The sequence below is a fragment of the Fusarium graminearum genome, chromosome 2 (assembly GCF_000240135.3).
Source record: "Fusarium graminearum PH-1 chromosome 2, whole genome shotgun sequence".
Taxonomy (NCBI): Eukaryota; Fungi; Ascomycota; class Sordariomycetes; order Hypocreales; family Nectriaceae; genus Fusarium; species Fusarium graminearum.
In genome coordinates this window covers 972,004-987,333 of record NC_026475.1, presented here as the reverse complement: position 1 = coordinate 987,333, position 15,330 = coordinate 972,004, and the positions used below count along the sequence as shown (strand labels likewise).

Sequence of the window (15,330 nt, the reverse complement as noted above, 5' to 3'; positions counted from 1 at the left end):
ATTGTGAGTACGGGGGACACTGTGCGACAGATCTGCACTAGTCGAGATTTGATTGCAAACGGGAGGTTGGCGGCTGAATAGAAAACAAACATCAAGGCTTGTCCTTGATGTTTTCGTATTTCCAGCACCAGACATTCTGAGTAAGGAGCTTCAAGAATACTACCTCCCATCGGGCAAGACCCTTTCTCAGTTACATAGCTTGTGTGAGTACAAAGTGCGAAAGCTTTCCGCGCTTGCAGCTGTTGTATCGTTCGTCACGCGGGAGCATGCGTGCGGCGCAGAATGGCCCACTGCGTTCGACATTGAGATATGTATCCTGGATAAGGCCGAGGCCTTTTCCTCAGAAGCAATGCCTACGCGTGAGGTCAACAGGATCTTTCCGCGAAGCGTAGAGGTACGTGCATGGGCTCTCTTTGCGATAGGGCAACACAGTGTCACTCGCTTGAAATATGGATGACTGGAGAGGATTGCTCCTAGTAACAGTGGAGTGCTCTGCCTGATGGGCCGAGTCGCGGACCTCTGTCTCCACAGCAAGCTAGAACTCTGCCCACTACGTTATTAAGGCTTTGTGTCAAGATTGCACTTGAGACTCCAGTGAAGGTCGAAATGCCATCCCAGAAAGGCAAGTCAACATTGAATGTCCTTGTACAAGCTGTAACGGTCGTCGTTCCCACGCTCCGCTTGAACAGGACACATTGGGTAACGGTTGAGAAGCCGAAACGAGGCACTACCAGGTACAAGTTGTGCTGTATGTCATCACTGACGTCCCACCCTGCCTGTCTTTATTGCCATCGACCTGAGTTCTTCTGCCTGGCACGGAGGTTGGCCGGTGCGAATTTGGTTGAGATGACGGATGGAGAGTCAAAATTCGTTGACCAAGCAAGATCGAAACGGAAGAACCCTGCTGATAACAGCGGTTTGCAAACGGCTCCATTCGATCACTGATGAATACGTCGATTGACGAAATCAACAGCATCAACGAGGATTTCTGCCAGGGCGCGACGATCTTTCCATTGTCCACAGAATAGTCCGTGTGCAGGACGGCTACAACATCACTATCCTCGTTTCATCGTCGGATCTTGATGACGTTGGTGATCACGGTTGCTCTCCCCAGATTCGACAGGCGGCTATGAACCAATTGTTGGATCTCAATTCGCACGAAAAGGGCAAATGCGCGCAAGCGAAAAAACAAAAAAAAAAAAACGGCAAAGACAAGGAGTCTCAAATAGCGATAGCTCATCTAGACTATCCACTGGATACTTCGTTGTTTACATCGATTTTATTTCAATAACATAGTACTATTAACTTGCGGTCAGGATGATGTACAGGTGACAAACATATCAGCCATTGTATGACAGACATGTTTTCACCAACCTCATTCCAACAATCCAGGTCTCTCAAGAAAACACTTGCGTCCGCCGACATTTTGGGCTTCAAGGTATGTGTGAAGTGGAGGAGCCCATGCAGATTCTCACACATGCTCTCACCAATATCCACCATGCGCGTGCCACAGTCCACTCATGCAATCCTAGTCGCACCAGCAATGGCGCGCTGCACGCAGCAACCCACCAGACGATTCAATCGCGACTCCCTAACTCAGCAACAGACAGGCTAATTTGAATGCTGTGGTTGGTCAAGGCTGGACCTCACATCCCTCCCACATCGCTCTCATCTTGTGTACCCATTCCACTCATGAAGACCACACGCCGTCCCGCTGCAGCAGCCAGAAAGCTTGCTAATGCTGGAGCTACCTGCTGAGACGTTGCAGAGACCTCGTAATTCAGCAAAGCACAGCAAGTCTTGCCCCCCAGCATCCTGGACAGCAGTGATGCATTGTCGGATATATGCTGCTCAAAATTGGAATACCTTGCTGTTTTATCTGTATCTGTAATTTATCATCCCCTGCCCACACGTCGCTAGTTCAAACTCACACAGTGAACGAAATGAAGGCCCATCTGCTCAGATTCCCCCGCTCCATGTTACTCCCCCCATCGGCTTGAACCCTGGCAGCTACTGGGACTTTTAGCCTGGCTAGACTCTTGTCACTGTAAGCTTTTGAACCCGCCCCACACCCTGTCATCTCCGCTTCCGGCCAAGCGCCTCGTCAATTGCATGCGGTGTCCAGCGGTTGCATTTAGCTCTACCAATCATCGTTAGGGAACCTTTTGCTTAAGGTAAATTCCCTCGTCTTCGTCTGCATAGAGCAATCTCCCCCCTGTCATTTTGCTCCTGCCCCCTGCACTCTCACACTGACCCTTAGAACACGCGCACTTGCACTTGCCTCGCCTGGCCTCGCTTCTTTCCCGTCCGCGCCACCCACGTTCTCCACAGCCCGCACTCAGAAAAAGGAAAGGCCCCCCCGACCTGAACCCAGACACACCCAGACCAGACTCGAAGCAGCAAACAAGCAAGAGCAATACCCAACCAGGTTTCTGCGACAATAAACGCAGAGCACCACAGCTCCCTCCATTTTCTCTCCGCTCCCACTCCAGATACAGTATAGATCCATCGGCACCACGCTCAAAGCAGTATCTCCACCACTCTTTTTTTGTTCTTTCTGTCGCGGTTGTTCGTGGTAATACAAACAAGAGCTCTTCCTTTTTTGAGATAATTCAATCCAAGCCCATTTGAGACGATTATCGACTCCTAGAAGACATGGCCGACATCACAGATCAGCACGACCAGACCTCTCCCACCGAGCTCGATGAGCAGAACGTTGGCAATGGTAACGCCACAGAGTCTCGCGGTATCAAGCGTCAGCGTCCTTCAGCTGGCGACGACGACGACGACGATGACGAGAAGGGCAGCCGTGAGCGTCGCAAGATTGAAATCAAGTTCATCAGCGACAAGTCTCGCCGACATATCACATTCTCCAAGCGCAAGGCTGGAATCATGAAGAAGGTATGTTTGCACTTCACTGTTCTCCAACCCCAATAAAGAAACAAGCTTGTTGCAACGACCGAGACGATGCAAATCGCGGCATAGTGCGCATCAAACCCACCACGCGCAATTGTCGACGTGATTTCGGCATGAAAAACCTGCGTGGAACATATCATGGGACCCTGAACTCTCTGTCGCGTCCAAACTGAGCTATTCAAGCTTCCGCGTCAACTCAATCATGCTTGTCGCAAACCATTGTTCAATGCACAGATCGCTAACATTGCTTGCTCCATAGGCGTACGAGCTTTCTGTCCTCACAGGCACTCAGGTGCTACTTCTTGTCGTGTCCGAAACTGGTCTCGTCTATACCTTTACCACACCTAAGCTCCAGCCTCTTGTGACCAAGTCTGAAGGCAAGAACTTGATTCAGGTACGCGACAACTGCTTTGTTATTCGTGTCGCGCTTTGCGATACAGATGCCTCAGATGTGCTATGCAATGTATACTGACTCTTATCAGGCATGTCTCAACGCACCCGAGCCCACCCCAGGCAACGAGAACGGCGTTGATGGTGGCGACCAAGTCGAGTCTCCCGAAGAGCCTCCTAACCAACATCTCCCTCCTCAGGGCAACCGGCCTGGTATGCCCCAGAACCCTCACATGCCACCCAACAACTATATGCCCAACATGCCCATGGATCCCCAGCAAGCTTTGGCTTACCAAAGCTACGTACAACGAAATCAGGCTTACGGCTCAGGTATACCTCCTCAGCCAGGTATGCCCGCCAATAGCCATCACCAGTCGTAATGACGCCCGACTCTAAAGATGGGTCTTTGGTCACTGATACCCGGCGCTCAATGCTTCTTCGAGACATTGGCTCTCGACCTTGCACGCCCCTCCTGGACACGAGAATTGTTCTGTGAGGTCCTGGTGAAAAGGCGTTGGTTGGTGTTGATTTGCCACCTGCATTTTCTCTTTGATTTTCCTTTTAAATCCAATTTACATGGCTTTTAAGCCACAGCGAAGTCTGACGAGACCCTTCACTGGATTATAATAATAGCATCTGGTAGCGATGTGCTTGTGGGCTACAGTGCTTGTCCTTGGCGGCCCAGACAGCTTCACGCGTTAGGTTTGATACCACTGACATACGGCCGATTTTGGGAAAACCCGTCGCGGCTCGCCTTACATATCATTGTTTCTTGTGGTCAATGACTTTGCGGCAGCGGACATATCGTCGTAGGGCATTTGCGTGGTTCAGGCGTGTTTGAGCATACAAATGTTGTCACTGAAGAGTATAAGGGGCGCGATTTTGGCTTGTGAATTACTGCAGAGTGTTTGGGATGGCACTGGAATGGATGGGATGAAGGCACGAACATTATGGAATGGGAACCTTATGCAGATTTGACGTCTATTATGGGCCAAAAAGAGACAAAGGATGCTTCTAACACGAGAGGTTTCGTTACCCAAATGTTTCAACCGCTTGACTGTTGCGTCGTAAATCATGATCATGGAAGCGATCAAAAGTGTAAACAAGGTTGGCATAGCGTAACGGGCGCAATAAATTTCATGGAGGTCTAAGTTGATGACGGACCTGCCCAAGGCGGCTATTCCACTTGTAAATTACCCCGGATTTTCAAGCACTCAACATACCTGTACTGTAAGTATATAAGTTGGGTCACTTTAATTGACTTTGGCTGCTGGATAAGGCAAAATCTTAAAATCCAAATCGGCACTACCAACGATTGCCATGCTCTTTTAAAGGATCAGGGCCCTCTTTTGTGACTAGGAGAGAAAGATGGAAAGTTTATGTCGTGAACGCGTGTGTCGCGATGGATCTCTTACCGCATTAGGTGACTCGGTCGCTCATGATTGGGAGGTTACATGGAGGGGGGAAATCACCTGTGCCTGGCTATGGGCGGAAAGGCTTTACTGTTTTTGTCATAATTTATTTTCTTATTTCTGCTCCTGCACGTAATTTGTACGTGCGTGGATGGATCGAGACGAGATGACGTCTGGTTAGAGAAAAGGGAGCACATCACCTATGACAGAAGGGGTTTGGGGTCGGCCTTTTCCTTCTTTGGAGGTGAGGTGGGGATAAGGGATCAGATGGGCTTAGTTGGGATGATAGGATGGAGGTGTAAACGTGATTATGGTTTAGATAAGCCGTTGTTAAGCTTATACATTATTAGTCAATGGTAGGATATGTCCATCTTGATGGATGACCTAAGAGTAGATTCGCGGTATAGTTGTGGGTTTGTTGCTGCCTCCAAGCCACATCCCTCGCTGATCACCAAACGGTGGCTACAACGGGATAACTGGATGATCCTCTAAGAACCCCGGACGATTTCGCTGATCAGTATTACTCTAAGAATGAGCAACTGACGTGTTTTCAGAAACTATCCCAATCTGTTTATTCACCGTGATTTCCCCAAGATTGATAGGCTATTGCTTGTGTTGCTAACATCGAGTGTGAAAGCAACTTGACGGTCAACTAAGTAATCAATCCCATTGAGAAAACTATTAATGCTTAGAATTAAATCGTATACTGCCGATACGCTAGAAATTCTTCGTTCGCTTCACTGTTTGTATCCCTGTTGTGTCTTTGTTAATGGGAGAGTTTGCCATCGAGGAGAGCTTACCACTTTGGCTTGTTGATGTGAACCAAACGAAGAAAAGAGCGGAAGAGTTTCCAGTTTCTTGGATTATAGTGATTTAATATTGGTTCCCCTTTAAACCTGCCAGTATTTGCAATCTTGGCACTTTGTTGAAGTCTCAACCTGGATAATTGTTTTGAGTCCTAGCCATGGCATTACTACACCCAGCACACGCTAAGTGTGCTTTCAACAGGTGATACTTTCAGTTGCTTGATACTATGTGATAAGTATATTTACCCTTAATACAACTGTTTCACAGCGTTAAGTATCATGGCTGCACAACATTGTCTTCATACCCTCGTACTGCCGTCGCTCTCCTTATCCGAAGAGAAGCCCCTGCTCACATCACCGGGCAACGATCGACGCCAAAAAGATTTACTAGCCGTTGGGGTCTGAATTGCGTTCGCAAGTGTTGACCTGTTCTTCTATTAACGTCGTAGATGAAATTCAAGCAAGCTTGCTTTTCGCCCTCAACCTTGATCTTACTGCTCAACCCTTTGTTGAGCATTACGCAAAGGTCGGGGATACGGTCAGGGTTAAGCAGCGAAGCATCACAAAAGACATGTTATCGGAATTTATTTTTCCTTGATTGAAGAGGTTTTTGAGATAGTCCTTGAGTCGATTGAAACATTTCTAGCCTAGAAAGTTCCCTTCATATTCAGCTCCTTGTTATGGGGTTTTATGAAGTCACGGTTGACGTCAGAAAGAACCATGCACTTGGGACTGTCGACATTGCAAATTCTCTGGTACACACTAATAACAGATATGTTGCCAGCGGGCTGTGGCCAGAATCCGTCGTCGTCGGTGTCACCTAAGAGAGTGGCACTGATCGATGTGCCGTCACTGCTTCAGTCTTCTCACTTGGGCTTCGTTACAAGATCAGAGGATATAGGAGGCAATACCCTATACAAAAGAGGCGATTCCATTGACCCATGACAGCATATACAGAGAGATCTGCCGATAGCTGGAGTGTTTTTTTTGTGCAACTCAGAAAAAAAGTGTTTCAGATTCGATGTGCTCTGCAGTCGAAAGCAACACGACAGTGTCGAATCGCTTTCCGCTTGGAAGCCTTTTCAGTGCACTACGGTAAACCCAGAAGGTACATCAAAATCAGCAGCAATGGTGATATAATGCCAAAAACATGCGGCTAGTCTCATTAACCAGGCAAACAAGCAGGCAGATTGCAGAGAATAAGGATTTAAAGCCGTGTAGGTGAAAATAGTAGTGCCCGCGCTCTTAGACCATATCTAAGACTGATCTAATGTTTCCATAAACCATTAAGTCAGTGCCGGGCTTAGTGCAACGCGCCAGGTAGGCACAGAATAAGATACTGGTATTGAGGTAAGAGTAAGTGAGTTTCCATACACTTTGTATACTGATTGATAAGGAAGGTGCCTCATTGAAAATATCGCTAATACCACTTCGGCATAGCTTGAACATTTGCTCTGAGTGAGCAGGTTTGAGAAGGTTTTCTAATTCTAGACCCCGCTAAGGACTGAGGTACCAGTACTTGAGACAAATCGTACCTGCCCAAACCTCGAACCTCATCGGAAGGATCACATACACAAATAAACTGACAAAGTAATCACGGCGACAATGAAATCAATGGCCCAGGATTGTTGAATACTCTTTCTATATGAGTATATAGACGCTATTGCGACAACGCATGATCTGTCCGGACTGCTGGCTCGTTCCATATAGAATAGCAACCAAAACCTTAAAACGCCAAATAAGTATCGCTTATAATCCCATTCTTAAAGTTCCAATAATAGCGCGGCATAGATGATGTGGGTGTATTTAATGCTCAACTCCCGACGTGTATCGACCGACTGCTAGGCTGCCGGCAAAGACACCGGCCAGCACTGAAAGAAAGTAGCCGACATTCATTGTCATGACAGCCAACATGCTGCAAAGTAGAATTAGCATCGAAGCCAAAAAATGAATACGTAAATCACAAAGGGACAAACATACAGTAGATACCCAATACCGACAATCACAGTATCAAGACATGCGCGGACAGGATCAACGCTAAACCGCCATGGTCTCGTCGCAGCTCTCTTCCTTTCAACAACGACAACCGTCTCCTCGACTCCGTTCTCCGTAAGGGTCATGCGGCGTGCATCCGGGCTGGATGCTATCTGCTCCGATAACGGAATTTTGCCATTGACGGCGACATAGCGGCGTGCAGCTTCACGGTCAAGCCAGCGGGCTTCTTGGACGGCTTTCAGAGCAACAAGAACTCGTGCGATAATGGCGAGAACGGCGAGAAATATGCATGTTCCTGCGTAGGCGCCGGCGTTGTTCGGTGTCCAAGCGTTTGCGTAGAGAGGCGTGCGGGTTTCGGTTTGGAAGACCATTGTCATCATGGTGCTTGAACCATGGGAGTCTGAGTGTGACGAGGGGCCGGACGAGTCGCCGCCCATGTCCATACTGGGCATATCGCCGTGTCTTGGGAAGTTCATATTGGTGGTGGTCTCGGTAGTATGGGCTGTGGTCGGAACGGGCGCGCGTGTTATAAGAACAGGCGGGTAACTGGATTCGAGGTGGTTCGCCAGGAACAAAAACTTGGATGCAGTTGAATCAGTTCGATGAAGGGCTGGGGTAATCGTTTGAATGCTTGCAATATGATACAGTGTTGGTGAACCAATGAACCAGAAGAGGTAGTGAAAGGAGGACAAAGAATACCAAAAGAGTTGCACAGAGCGAAAAGTGTAAAGAACAGCGGAAATCGGCACTTTCAAATACGAAGCTCTGAGGATTTAGTAATGCAACGTTCTTATAATTAACGGCCGTAGCGCATGGCGATTTAAGGTATAGTATGCATGTTTTGAGAGAGTTTCCTGCTCAAACAGACTCATCTCCTCGGTCTGGGGTCATCCGTGTAAGTTAGCAGCCCCTGCGGTGGATGTACCGGTACTTACCTCATGTATCTTACCGCTTCAACACCAAACACCACACACGATCCAGCATGCTTACTTATCCTCAAATTAAATATATACTATAATATCTAGGCGAATTCCTCTTCTTAAGGGCTTTGGTATGTTTATATTCAGTTAATTGCCAATAGGAAATCCCCCCCCCCCCAAAACTCAGAACCTAGCCGAAGTTCCAATTAAAAAGCGACGGCGTATACATGCCTAGGTACCCTTATGGGAATGCCTTCACTCGAATTCCCCGGCACATGTGAACCATGCAAAAGCCTATCGGTTTCATTGACGTCGCATTGAAAAGCAAACATTTAAAAGGTTAATATATGCTTATTTATGTGGTCTGATTGAAGAGCAACTTATACAACCGATTGGACACCAACTCGGAAGTTCATATCCGTGACGATCCTGTAACTACCCATGAAACCTTGATCAAACTGGTAGCTCAAGATTCCGACTACTTCTATATACTCACAAAGCTGCCTATTGTATAGTAACGTACGGTACTCAGACTCCTACATGGCTCTCAACGGAATAAATGGCGAACAACTCCGGCCGTGATGAGCTAGTGTTGATGTCCCACGGTGCCCGGTAATGACACAGTAACATGGAGTCGTCACTCACATGCTCGCAGATAGTCATTATTGTAGCAGGCATTGTATCTCAAACGAGGACCGTCTGTTGCATAGGTAAGGACCATTATACAAAGTCTCTCTTCGCTGCTGTTTAATCTTCACCAAAGTCGTTGGGTATCAACAATGCCACAGAAGTTCTAATAGGAACTCAACATTCTCCTTTACATGGCGAACCTCCACAACATGTGAATTAATCGTAAGGATTATACGGCTCAAGACTGATTAATGGACTCCGTGAAGCTCTTCCTAGCTCATGGAGCAGTAAGGGAGGCCAAAATAGAAGACTTGACAGGAAGGTGTGTAGTAAAGTCAGAGTACAACCTGCGTTATGTTTAATACTGACTTCCACAGATGCGCATATTGGGGAAAGATAGTAGTTACAGCATTCAGACCAAGGTTTGTGGGACTTTTGAGATAGTCTGAGTTGAAACTTGTCTTTACCTCCTATATCCTTTTATCCCAGTAACTACCCAACTGTGCGATCAACCTGGGCGATAAATCCAGCAATGACTCACAACAGAATCACCCGATTGCCAATCATCAGAATAATTAGTCCTCGATATTGTGGTTCGGCCTCATACCATAATTTGGTGGCGGTCACACAGATGCATGTACTTGCCCATACTCATGTCGAGAGCTGAGCTGTCCCTAAGGAGCAAGATAGGGAGCACGAATATTCTTCAACAACACAATTGATTTCAATTTTATTCACAACAACCCTGCAGTAAGCTACCTGAAAGATCTACACCCCCCTTGGATGCCTCTTCCCGTGGACTCGACCGTTGTGTTACACAGCTACTCGTGGTCATTGCTCAGCTCCTGCGATGCCTAGGAGCGGCACATCTGTTTCCTTGACGAGCGAACACAGCGTGCGGGCAATAAATTCTCGGCAGACTGCATGGGTCTTATGATCTGATCTGGGGTCTGACCTTGATATAGAACCTGGACGGGGGGCTGCAGACGGCAAAGCTCGGGATAGACCGGGGTCAAGGACGACATGGCGATATCTGTCGGATCTGTCAACGACAATAGAGGTGAATCAGATGCATGACCATTGTTGTGGTGGAGAGGAGCACCGGGATCTAAGGGTGAGACTATATCAGGAGCAAAATAAAAACATGGTAAGAATGAAGCTGAGCCAAGCATTCTATCCAAAGCAACATCAAAACATAAGCCACTCAATCAACGTCAAGTAACTTGGTTTTAAGGGGCACAAAAAGTCAAGTCAAAGAATTGCTTCCAGCAGCCAGCCATAAGCACGATTCTCGCTGCGAAATGGAACAGCTACATGTGAGTCACCGTTCTTCATCACAAATGCACGCAGACACATATGCTTGGGGAGAACAACAGTTGATAGATAAACCAATCGGAAATACACGAGGTACATCAAGGGGGGGCTGTACTCGCATGCTTGCTAGATTATGAAGAGAACATAGAGAATACGTGCTAGCAACGAAGAATTGCCTGCCGAGAACCGGGGAGGTTCAACTCAAGGATACCTGCTGCCTAGCCAGCAAGGATACATACGACGGTGAAGATGTAACGGTTTACCATGTGGCTCAGGTGAAAAGAACCTCCCGTATGTGCCAACTTCCGCCTGCATGCGGGTCAACAGGCGCACACCCGTTATCCACCACCTCCTCAACTCAGACATGTAGACGAGAAGGCTCTCCGGGAGTGGATGAGCTTAAGAAGGTCAAGGCAAGAGAAGGGTGATCTATGATAAACAGAGGGAATGAGATACATTCAAGATGCGGTGCGGTGTAATGTTTTGTTGAGACGATCCAACCTCAATAGCGCAACACAGAGGGTCGGACTCGAGTCCAGATTCTCTTCAGGGGGCAAAATGAAACTGCAGGCCGATAACTCGGGTTTCCATTCTTGCCTGAAGACCCTCGCAATCGCTTAACCCCTCATTCCCGCGGTTCTTGTCGTCAGTGATCATGTCACCGCAGGTGAGTGTTGTCGTTTCCCCGAGGCCATGTCCGTGTTCCTGGATCGACAGCATGGCTAGACTCTGTTCTTGGGTATCCAGAACCCTGTCTGCATTGCGGGTGTTAGTATTCCGGTGTGAACCCTGCTGACGATCTTGTACAGTAGCATACTATGGATAGATGGATGGATGGGTGGATAGAAAATCCCACTGAACTTTCAGCCTCGACGCCAGACCAGATCCGTGGCTGGCTGTCTAGAACCACATCGTCTCATTCAGCGGTAAGATAACGCCCTGATTCGCAAGCCGAACCCAAGTCCAGCCCTTGGCTACATTTCGTTTCGCCTTCTAGAGACAAGGCAATGGGGGAGGGGGAAAGCCACCTACTGCGTGACCTGTCGCGTGTGCAGTCTGTACTGCACCTCTACGCTTCCACGAAACTCATCCACTCCCGCTGGCGGGCGCCTCTTTTCCTCACCCTTGTAACTTATCGGCTGGGCTTTTGCCTCCCACATACTTTAATTCTCTGCGCTCCGTTCCAGGCTCTAGTTCGGGTCAGTCCTAGGTCTTGCGTGACCCCCCTCTTCAGCTTCACACTTGTGCACTTCCCCATATACTCAAACGCCGCAGCATGAACTCTTACCGTAGATGGGCCTGGCGAGAATCGCTAGGAGATCAGGCAACTGATCGGATTTGGAAAAGGGTAATGGTGGTGATGTGCACTTGCTCTCACTTGACGTCGATACTCTGGTGACAAGGTGTCACCTAGTGCCGGCATCACATTAATAAATCTGTCCAAGTACCTACGTTAGTCCACCCAAGAATCCACACGCCCTTGGGCTGCAGTTGAGAGATGCTTGATACTGCGCCGGTCCCGACCAGCAGGTTTGACGTTTCTGCCTCATCTGACGCCCTGAACCTAACGAAGCCCAGCTGGCTGAGAGGCGGCACCAAACCATGTAATACCCTGATATTCTTTACATCAAACAAAAGAATTGAGAAGAAGTAGTTCAATGGTATGATGGCGATGAGAGCGTGGGAGGTGAAGGGGTTCGTAACTCATCGAGCCTCCTGCGGACATATGGGCAGGAAAGTAACGATCACAACCTCAGTACCATCAGTCCAAAAAATGAGCCCTGCTTTTCGCTCTAACCTCCATGCCATTGGCCATATGCCCATGCTTATTCTTCATTCTTGGTGGGCAGACCCCTAAGTCTTACTGCTCCAGGTATCAATACCCCATGGCTGACATACATTAATTCCGTTACGGTGCCCTCAACAACGCTGTGCATAAAGAACAATGATAGTACTTCGGTTCCGGCATTAGACTGCACAATTGTCTCTGGAGAAGTCACTAAATGGGCGCAATTGTGGGAGCACCTCGCTTCGCTCATCCTCTTTCTTCTCAAGACAGTCAGACTCAGCCCCGAATCCGATGAGGCCAGAAAGTCCAAGCACTAGTTTCAGTATTGGAAGCCGCCAGGCTCCAGGGATTTGATCCCCAAAGGGACAAGGACACCATGGACAGGGAGGGCAAAGCCCCCCCAAAGGGAATAGACTCGCCTTATCCAACAGCGCATGCTGACCGAATGCACCTTGAAGCCAGGTAGTTCCAGTGTGGACGGACGGCAGGATGAGGAGGTGCAATGCAAATATTTGTTTCATGTCTTCGTACGAGTGGTGCGCTTTTGGAGCGACTTGGATGAATAGCTCCGCAATGTATACATGCTAAATCTTGTTCTTCTCTCATTTCTTTCCCCAATACGAGAAATGAATACGGCCTTTCTTACATACTGCTCGTAAATCGCAGTGTTGGTCAGCTTTGAACGAGACTCTCAGTGACAGTCTGTTACCAATCTCTCTTCGGCCACCAACCACCTCGGTAAACGAGATGGATTTTTGAGGTTGTAACTCAATTCAAATTCTTGGTCGTCATTGGTATTACCGCAAAGACCTCTCGCGTACAGTACGCGATGTAGTGCCCAATGTGTTGCTGGATCTACCTAGGTCTCTCGGTTATCTCCTTGCATTACCAATCACTCGACATTCAAACTTTAAACTAAAAGATGATCTTTAATGGTAGCTGTTTTCTTGAAGCTTGGGGATTGGTCAGAGGTAAACTCGATTTCCACTACTGCACGTCTTTGATAGGCATAACAGTAGTCTTTTGTGGCTGGCTGGCCAAATTCCCATGCCAAACATTGCTCTAGAATCACTACAGTACTCGGCCTAACCATTCCCACTCCGGACCCATATTCAATATATTTACTTGTTTGCAAAGAGGTACCATAGCCAGAATCGGTCAGGCCGCCTTTGGCATGATCGTTGTGCGTTGTTGTGTCCAGACTGCTGTCCCGCTGTACAAAATAGCACATTTGTGGTTCTGACAATAGTGGAAGAAATGATTGATATTAGAGAGAACGACTGATATAATCAAATTTCCCACGAGTCTACACGGACAGAATGTCGTGAAGACGTTCGAATTACCTTGATTTTACAAACTCATACCTGACATTGATAACCGTTACCCGTTCCGTTGTACCCAACCATTCCCATCCTGTTCCTTAAACACCCATTGCTTAAAAACGATGACGAGACGTAATACCGTCCTAGTTTTGGCCTGGTCCCTGAATTTCTAAAGCTTTCCCATTCGCAAACCCCTCGTGAGGCCACAGCGCCAGCCCACGTTGGTTGCTCAATTCCTTGACGCCGTTTCCAAAACATTCCCTCCCTCCGAAGCACATGCAAAAAAGAATTGAAGACAAAAAATCCCAGTAGATGTCTAACGATCTGGCCTTGACCAGTGGTATCGGTTGCTGCCTCGATCAGGCGCCGTGGTACATGCTTTATGGCCAAAGTAGACCAAGGCCCTTTGTGAACCATAGAACTTGTCGTAGTTGCCATCTCGCGATATAGGTATCAGTCCGTAAAACCAACAGCTCTTTCTTTACTGTTCGCGCTTCACAGGACTGTCGTTTTCCTCTCCGCTTCGATCTGTCCCATTGCTGTCTGCGTTAATAGCCTCGTTGGCTTTGTTCTCGCAACCCTTGACAAGTCGGTGTCTCTATTTCAGAATTAGTAATTGCTTCAGGCACCATAGTTTATCGGAGAAATCGATCCCGAAAACATGTGTTTCTTACCTTGAGGGCATCCTTTCGAGAAAAGCTCTTGCTGCAAAACGTACAGGGGAAAGGCTTAACAGCCAGATGGATTCGCTTGTGGCGCTTCAGATCATGGTTACGACTGAACGATTGAGTGCACTGATCACACTTGAAAGGTCGCTCTGATTGCGGAGTAGCCGGGCCGTGTCCGCCGTAAAGCATAGGTCCATACGGAGGCACGCCCATGCCTGGAATCATCGACATTTGACTACCTGGCTGGTGGATGTTTGACATGATAGCTGACCCGCCCATGTTAGGAAGTGGCTGATAGGGAGGATAGTGTCGAAATGCATTAGGGGGCGCCATGCCAGCTGATCCCATACCTCGGGGAACAGGGCCATGACCCGGTGGTGAGTGCTGGGTCGGCGAAGGCTGAGCATGGTAGGATGAGAAGCCTGGCTGTTGGGGTGTAGAGGAAGCTGTATAATAGCTCGGTGTGCTCGGGGGTCTCGAATGCGTATAGGAATCCGCATGTGCTGATACGTTCGAAGGGGCGGGGGGTTGTGTAGAAACCGAGTTTTGCGAAGCAAGAATTGTATTCTGAGCATGATGGGATGTCGACAATCCTGGTGAAGTGGTCTGGCCACCTCCCCCTGAGATGGGAGTTTGGAAAGGATGGTGTACCTGATCGTAAGGGGGTGCTGGAAGGCCTTCACCTCCAGTAGCTGGTGATTGGGAGCTTCGCGGGTGGTTGTACTGATGTATTCCGGGGCCTTGGCTGTACATGGGCTGGCTTCGAATACTGAAATGCTGCTGGCCGAGAGCCGGCGGGGCCTGAGTTGCAGAACTGACGGTGTAGGCGGAGTTGTTTTGCGCGGACCAGTTACCTTGGAGGCCACTATACGAATACATCCCACTTGTTGCTTGGGAACCCTGGGAACTGCCTGTGTTGACACTAGAAATACTAGGGCTCAGATCTTCACTGGCTCCTGGCGAAGGGGTCAGAATACTGGGCGAAGACGAAACGCGGCGATCGGGAAAGGAACCGTGATGGGGAGAATAAGACGTATGATAGGAATAGCCACCCGAGTCGGTATCCCGAGGGTTGTGAAACGAGTCCGACTGGTTGCCTACAGGAAGAGGGTAGAGGGATTGTCTGGCCATACTTGGTACTTCAACATTCGGAGGCGGCAGAGATAAA

At 48.4% G+C, this 15,330-nt stretch overlaps 5 protein-coding genes across 5 annotated transcripts; 2 read left to right on the top strand and 3 right to left on the bottom strand.

Moving 5' to 3' along the window:
- Positions 1 to 124: 124 nt before the first annotated feature.
- Positions 125 to 945, top strand: FGSG_13316 (uncharacterized protein; the record flags this gene model as incomplete). The annotated part of the gene is made up of 3 exons (XM_011321739.1): positions 125 to 203; positions 240 to 394; positions 484 to 945. Coding segments are annotated over 3 exons (696 nt in total), but the record flags the coding sequence as incomplete, so codon positions are not given.
- A 1,466-nt stretch (positions 946 to 2,411) lies between these two features.
- On the top strand, positions 2,412 to 4,328 carry FGSG_08696 (uncharacterized protein). The gene is made up of 3 exons (XM_011321738.1): positions 2,412 to 2,901; positions 3,176 to 3,310; positions 3,399 to 4,328. Exons 1-3 carry the CDS (start codon positions 2,656 to 2,658, stop codon positions 3,684 to 3,686), a joined length of 669 nt encoding a protein of 222 aa, XP_011320040.1. The 5' UTR covers positions 2,412 to 2,655; the 3' UTR covers positions 3,687 to 4,328.
- Positions 4,329 to 7,330: 3,002 nt separating this feature from the next.
- FGSG_08697 (uncharacterized protein) lies at positions 7,331 to 7,971 on the bottom strand (the record flags this gene model as incomplete). The annotated part of the gene is made up of 2 exons (XM_011321737.1): positions 7,331 to 7,439; positions 7,505 to 7,971. The coding sequence occupies 2 exons, from the start codon at positions 7,969 to 7,971 to the stop codon at positions 7,331 to 7,333; spliced, it is 576 nt and encodes a 191-aa protein (XP_011320039.1).
- A 1,952-nt stretch (positions 7,972 to 9,923) lies between these two features.
- Positions 9,924 to 10,241, bottom strand: FGSG_13315 (uncharacterized protein; the record flags this gene model as incomplete). Its single annotated transcript, XM_011321736.1, has 1 exon — positions 9,924 to 10,241. One exon carries the CDS (start codon positions 10,239 to 10,241, stop codon positions 9,924 to 9,926), a length of 318 nt encoding a protein of 105 aa, XP_011320038.1.
- A 3,304-nt stretch (positions 10,242 to 13,545) lies between these two features.
- On the bottom strand, positions 13,546 to 15,293 carry FGSG_13314 (uncharacterized protein; the record flags this gene model as incomplete). The annotated part of the gene is made up of 2 exons (XM_011321735.1): positions 13,546 to 14,092; positions 14,169 to 15,293. 2 exons carry the CDS (start codon positions 15,291 to 15,293, stop codon positions 13,976 to 13,978), a joined length of 1,242 nt encoding a protein of 413 aa, XP_011320037.1. The 3' UTR covers positions 13,546 to 13,975.
- Between the last annotated feature and the right edge of the window lie 37 nt (positions 15,294 to 15,330).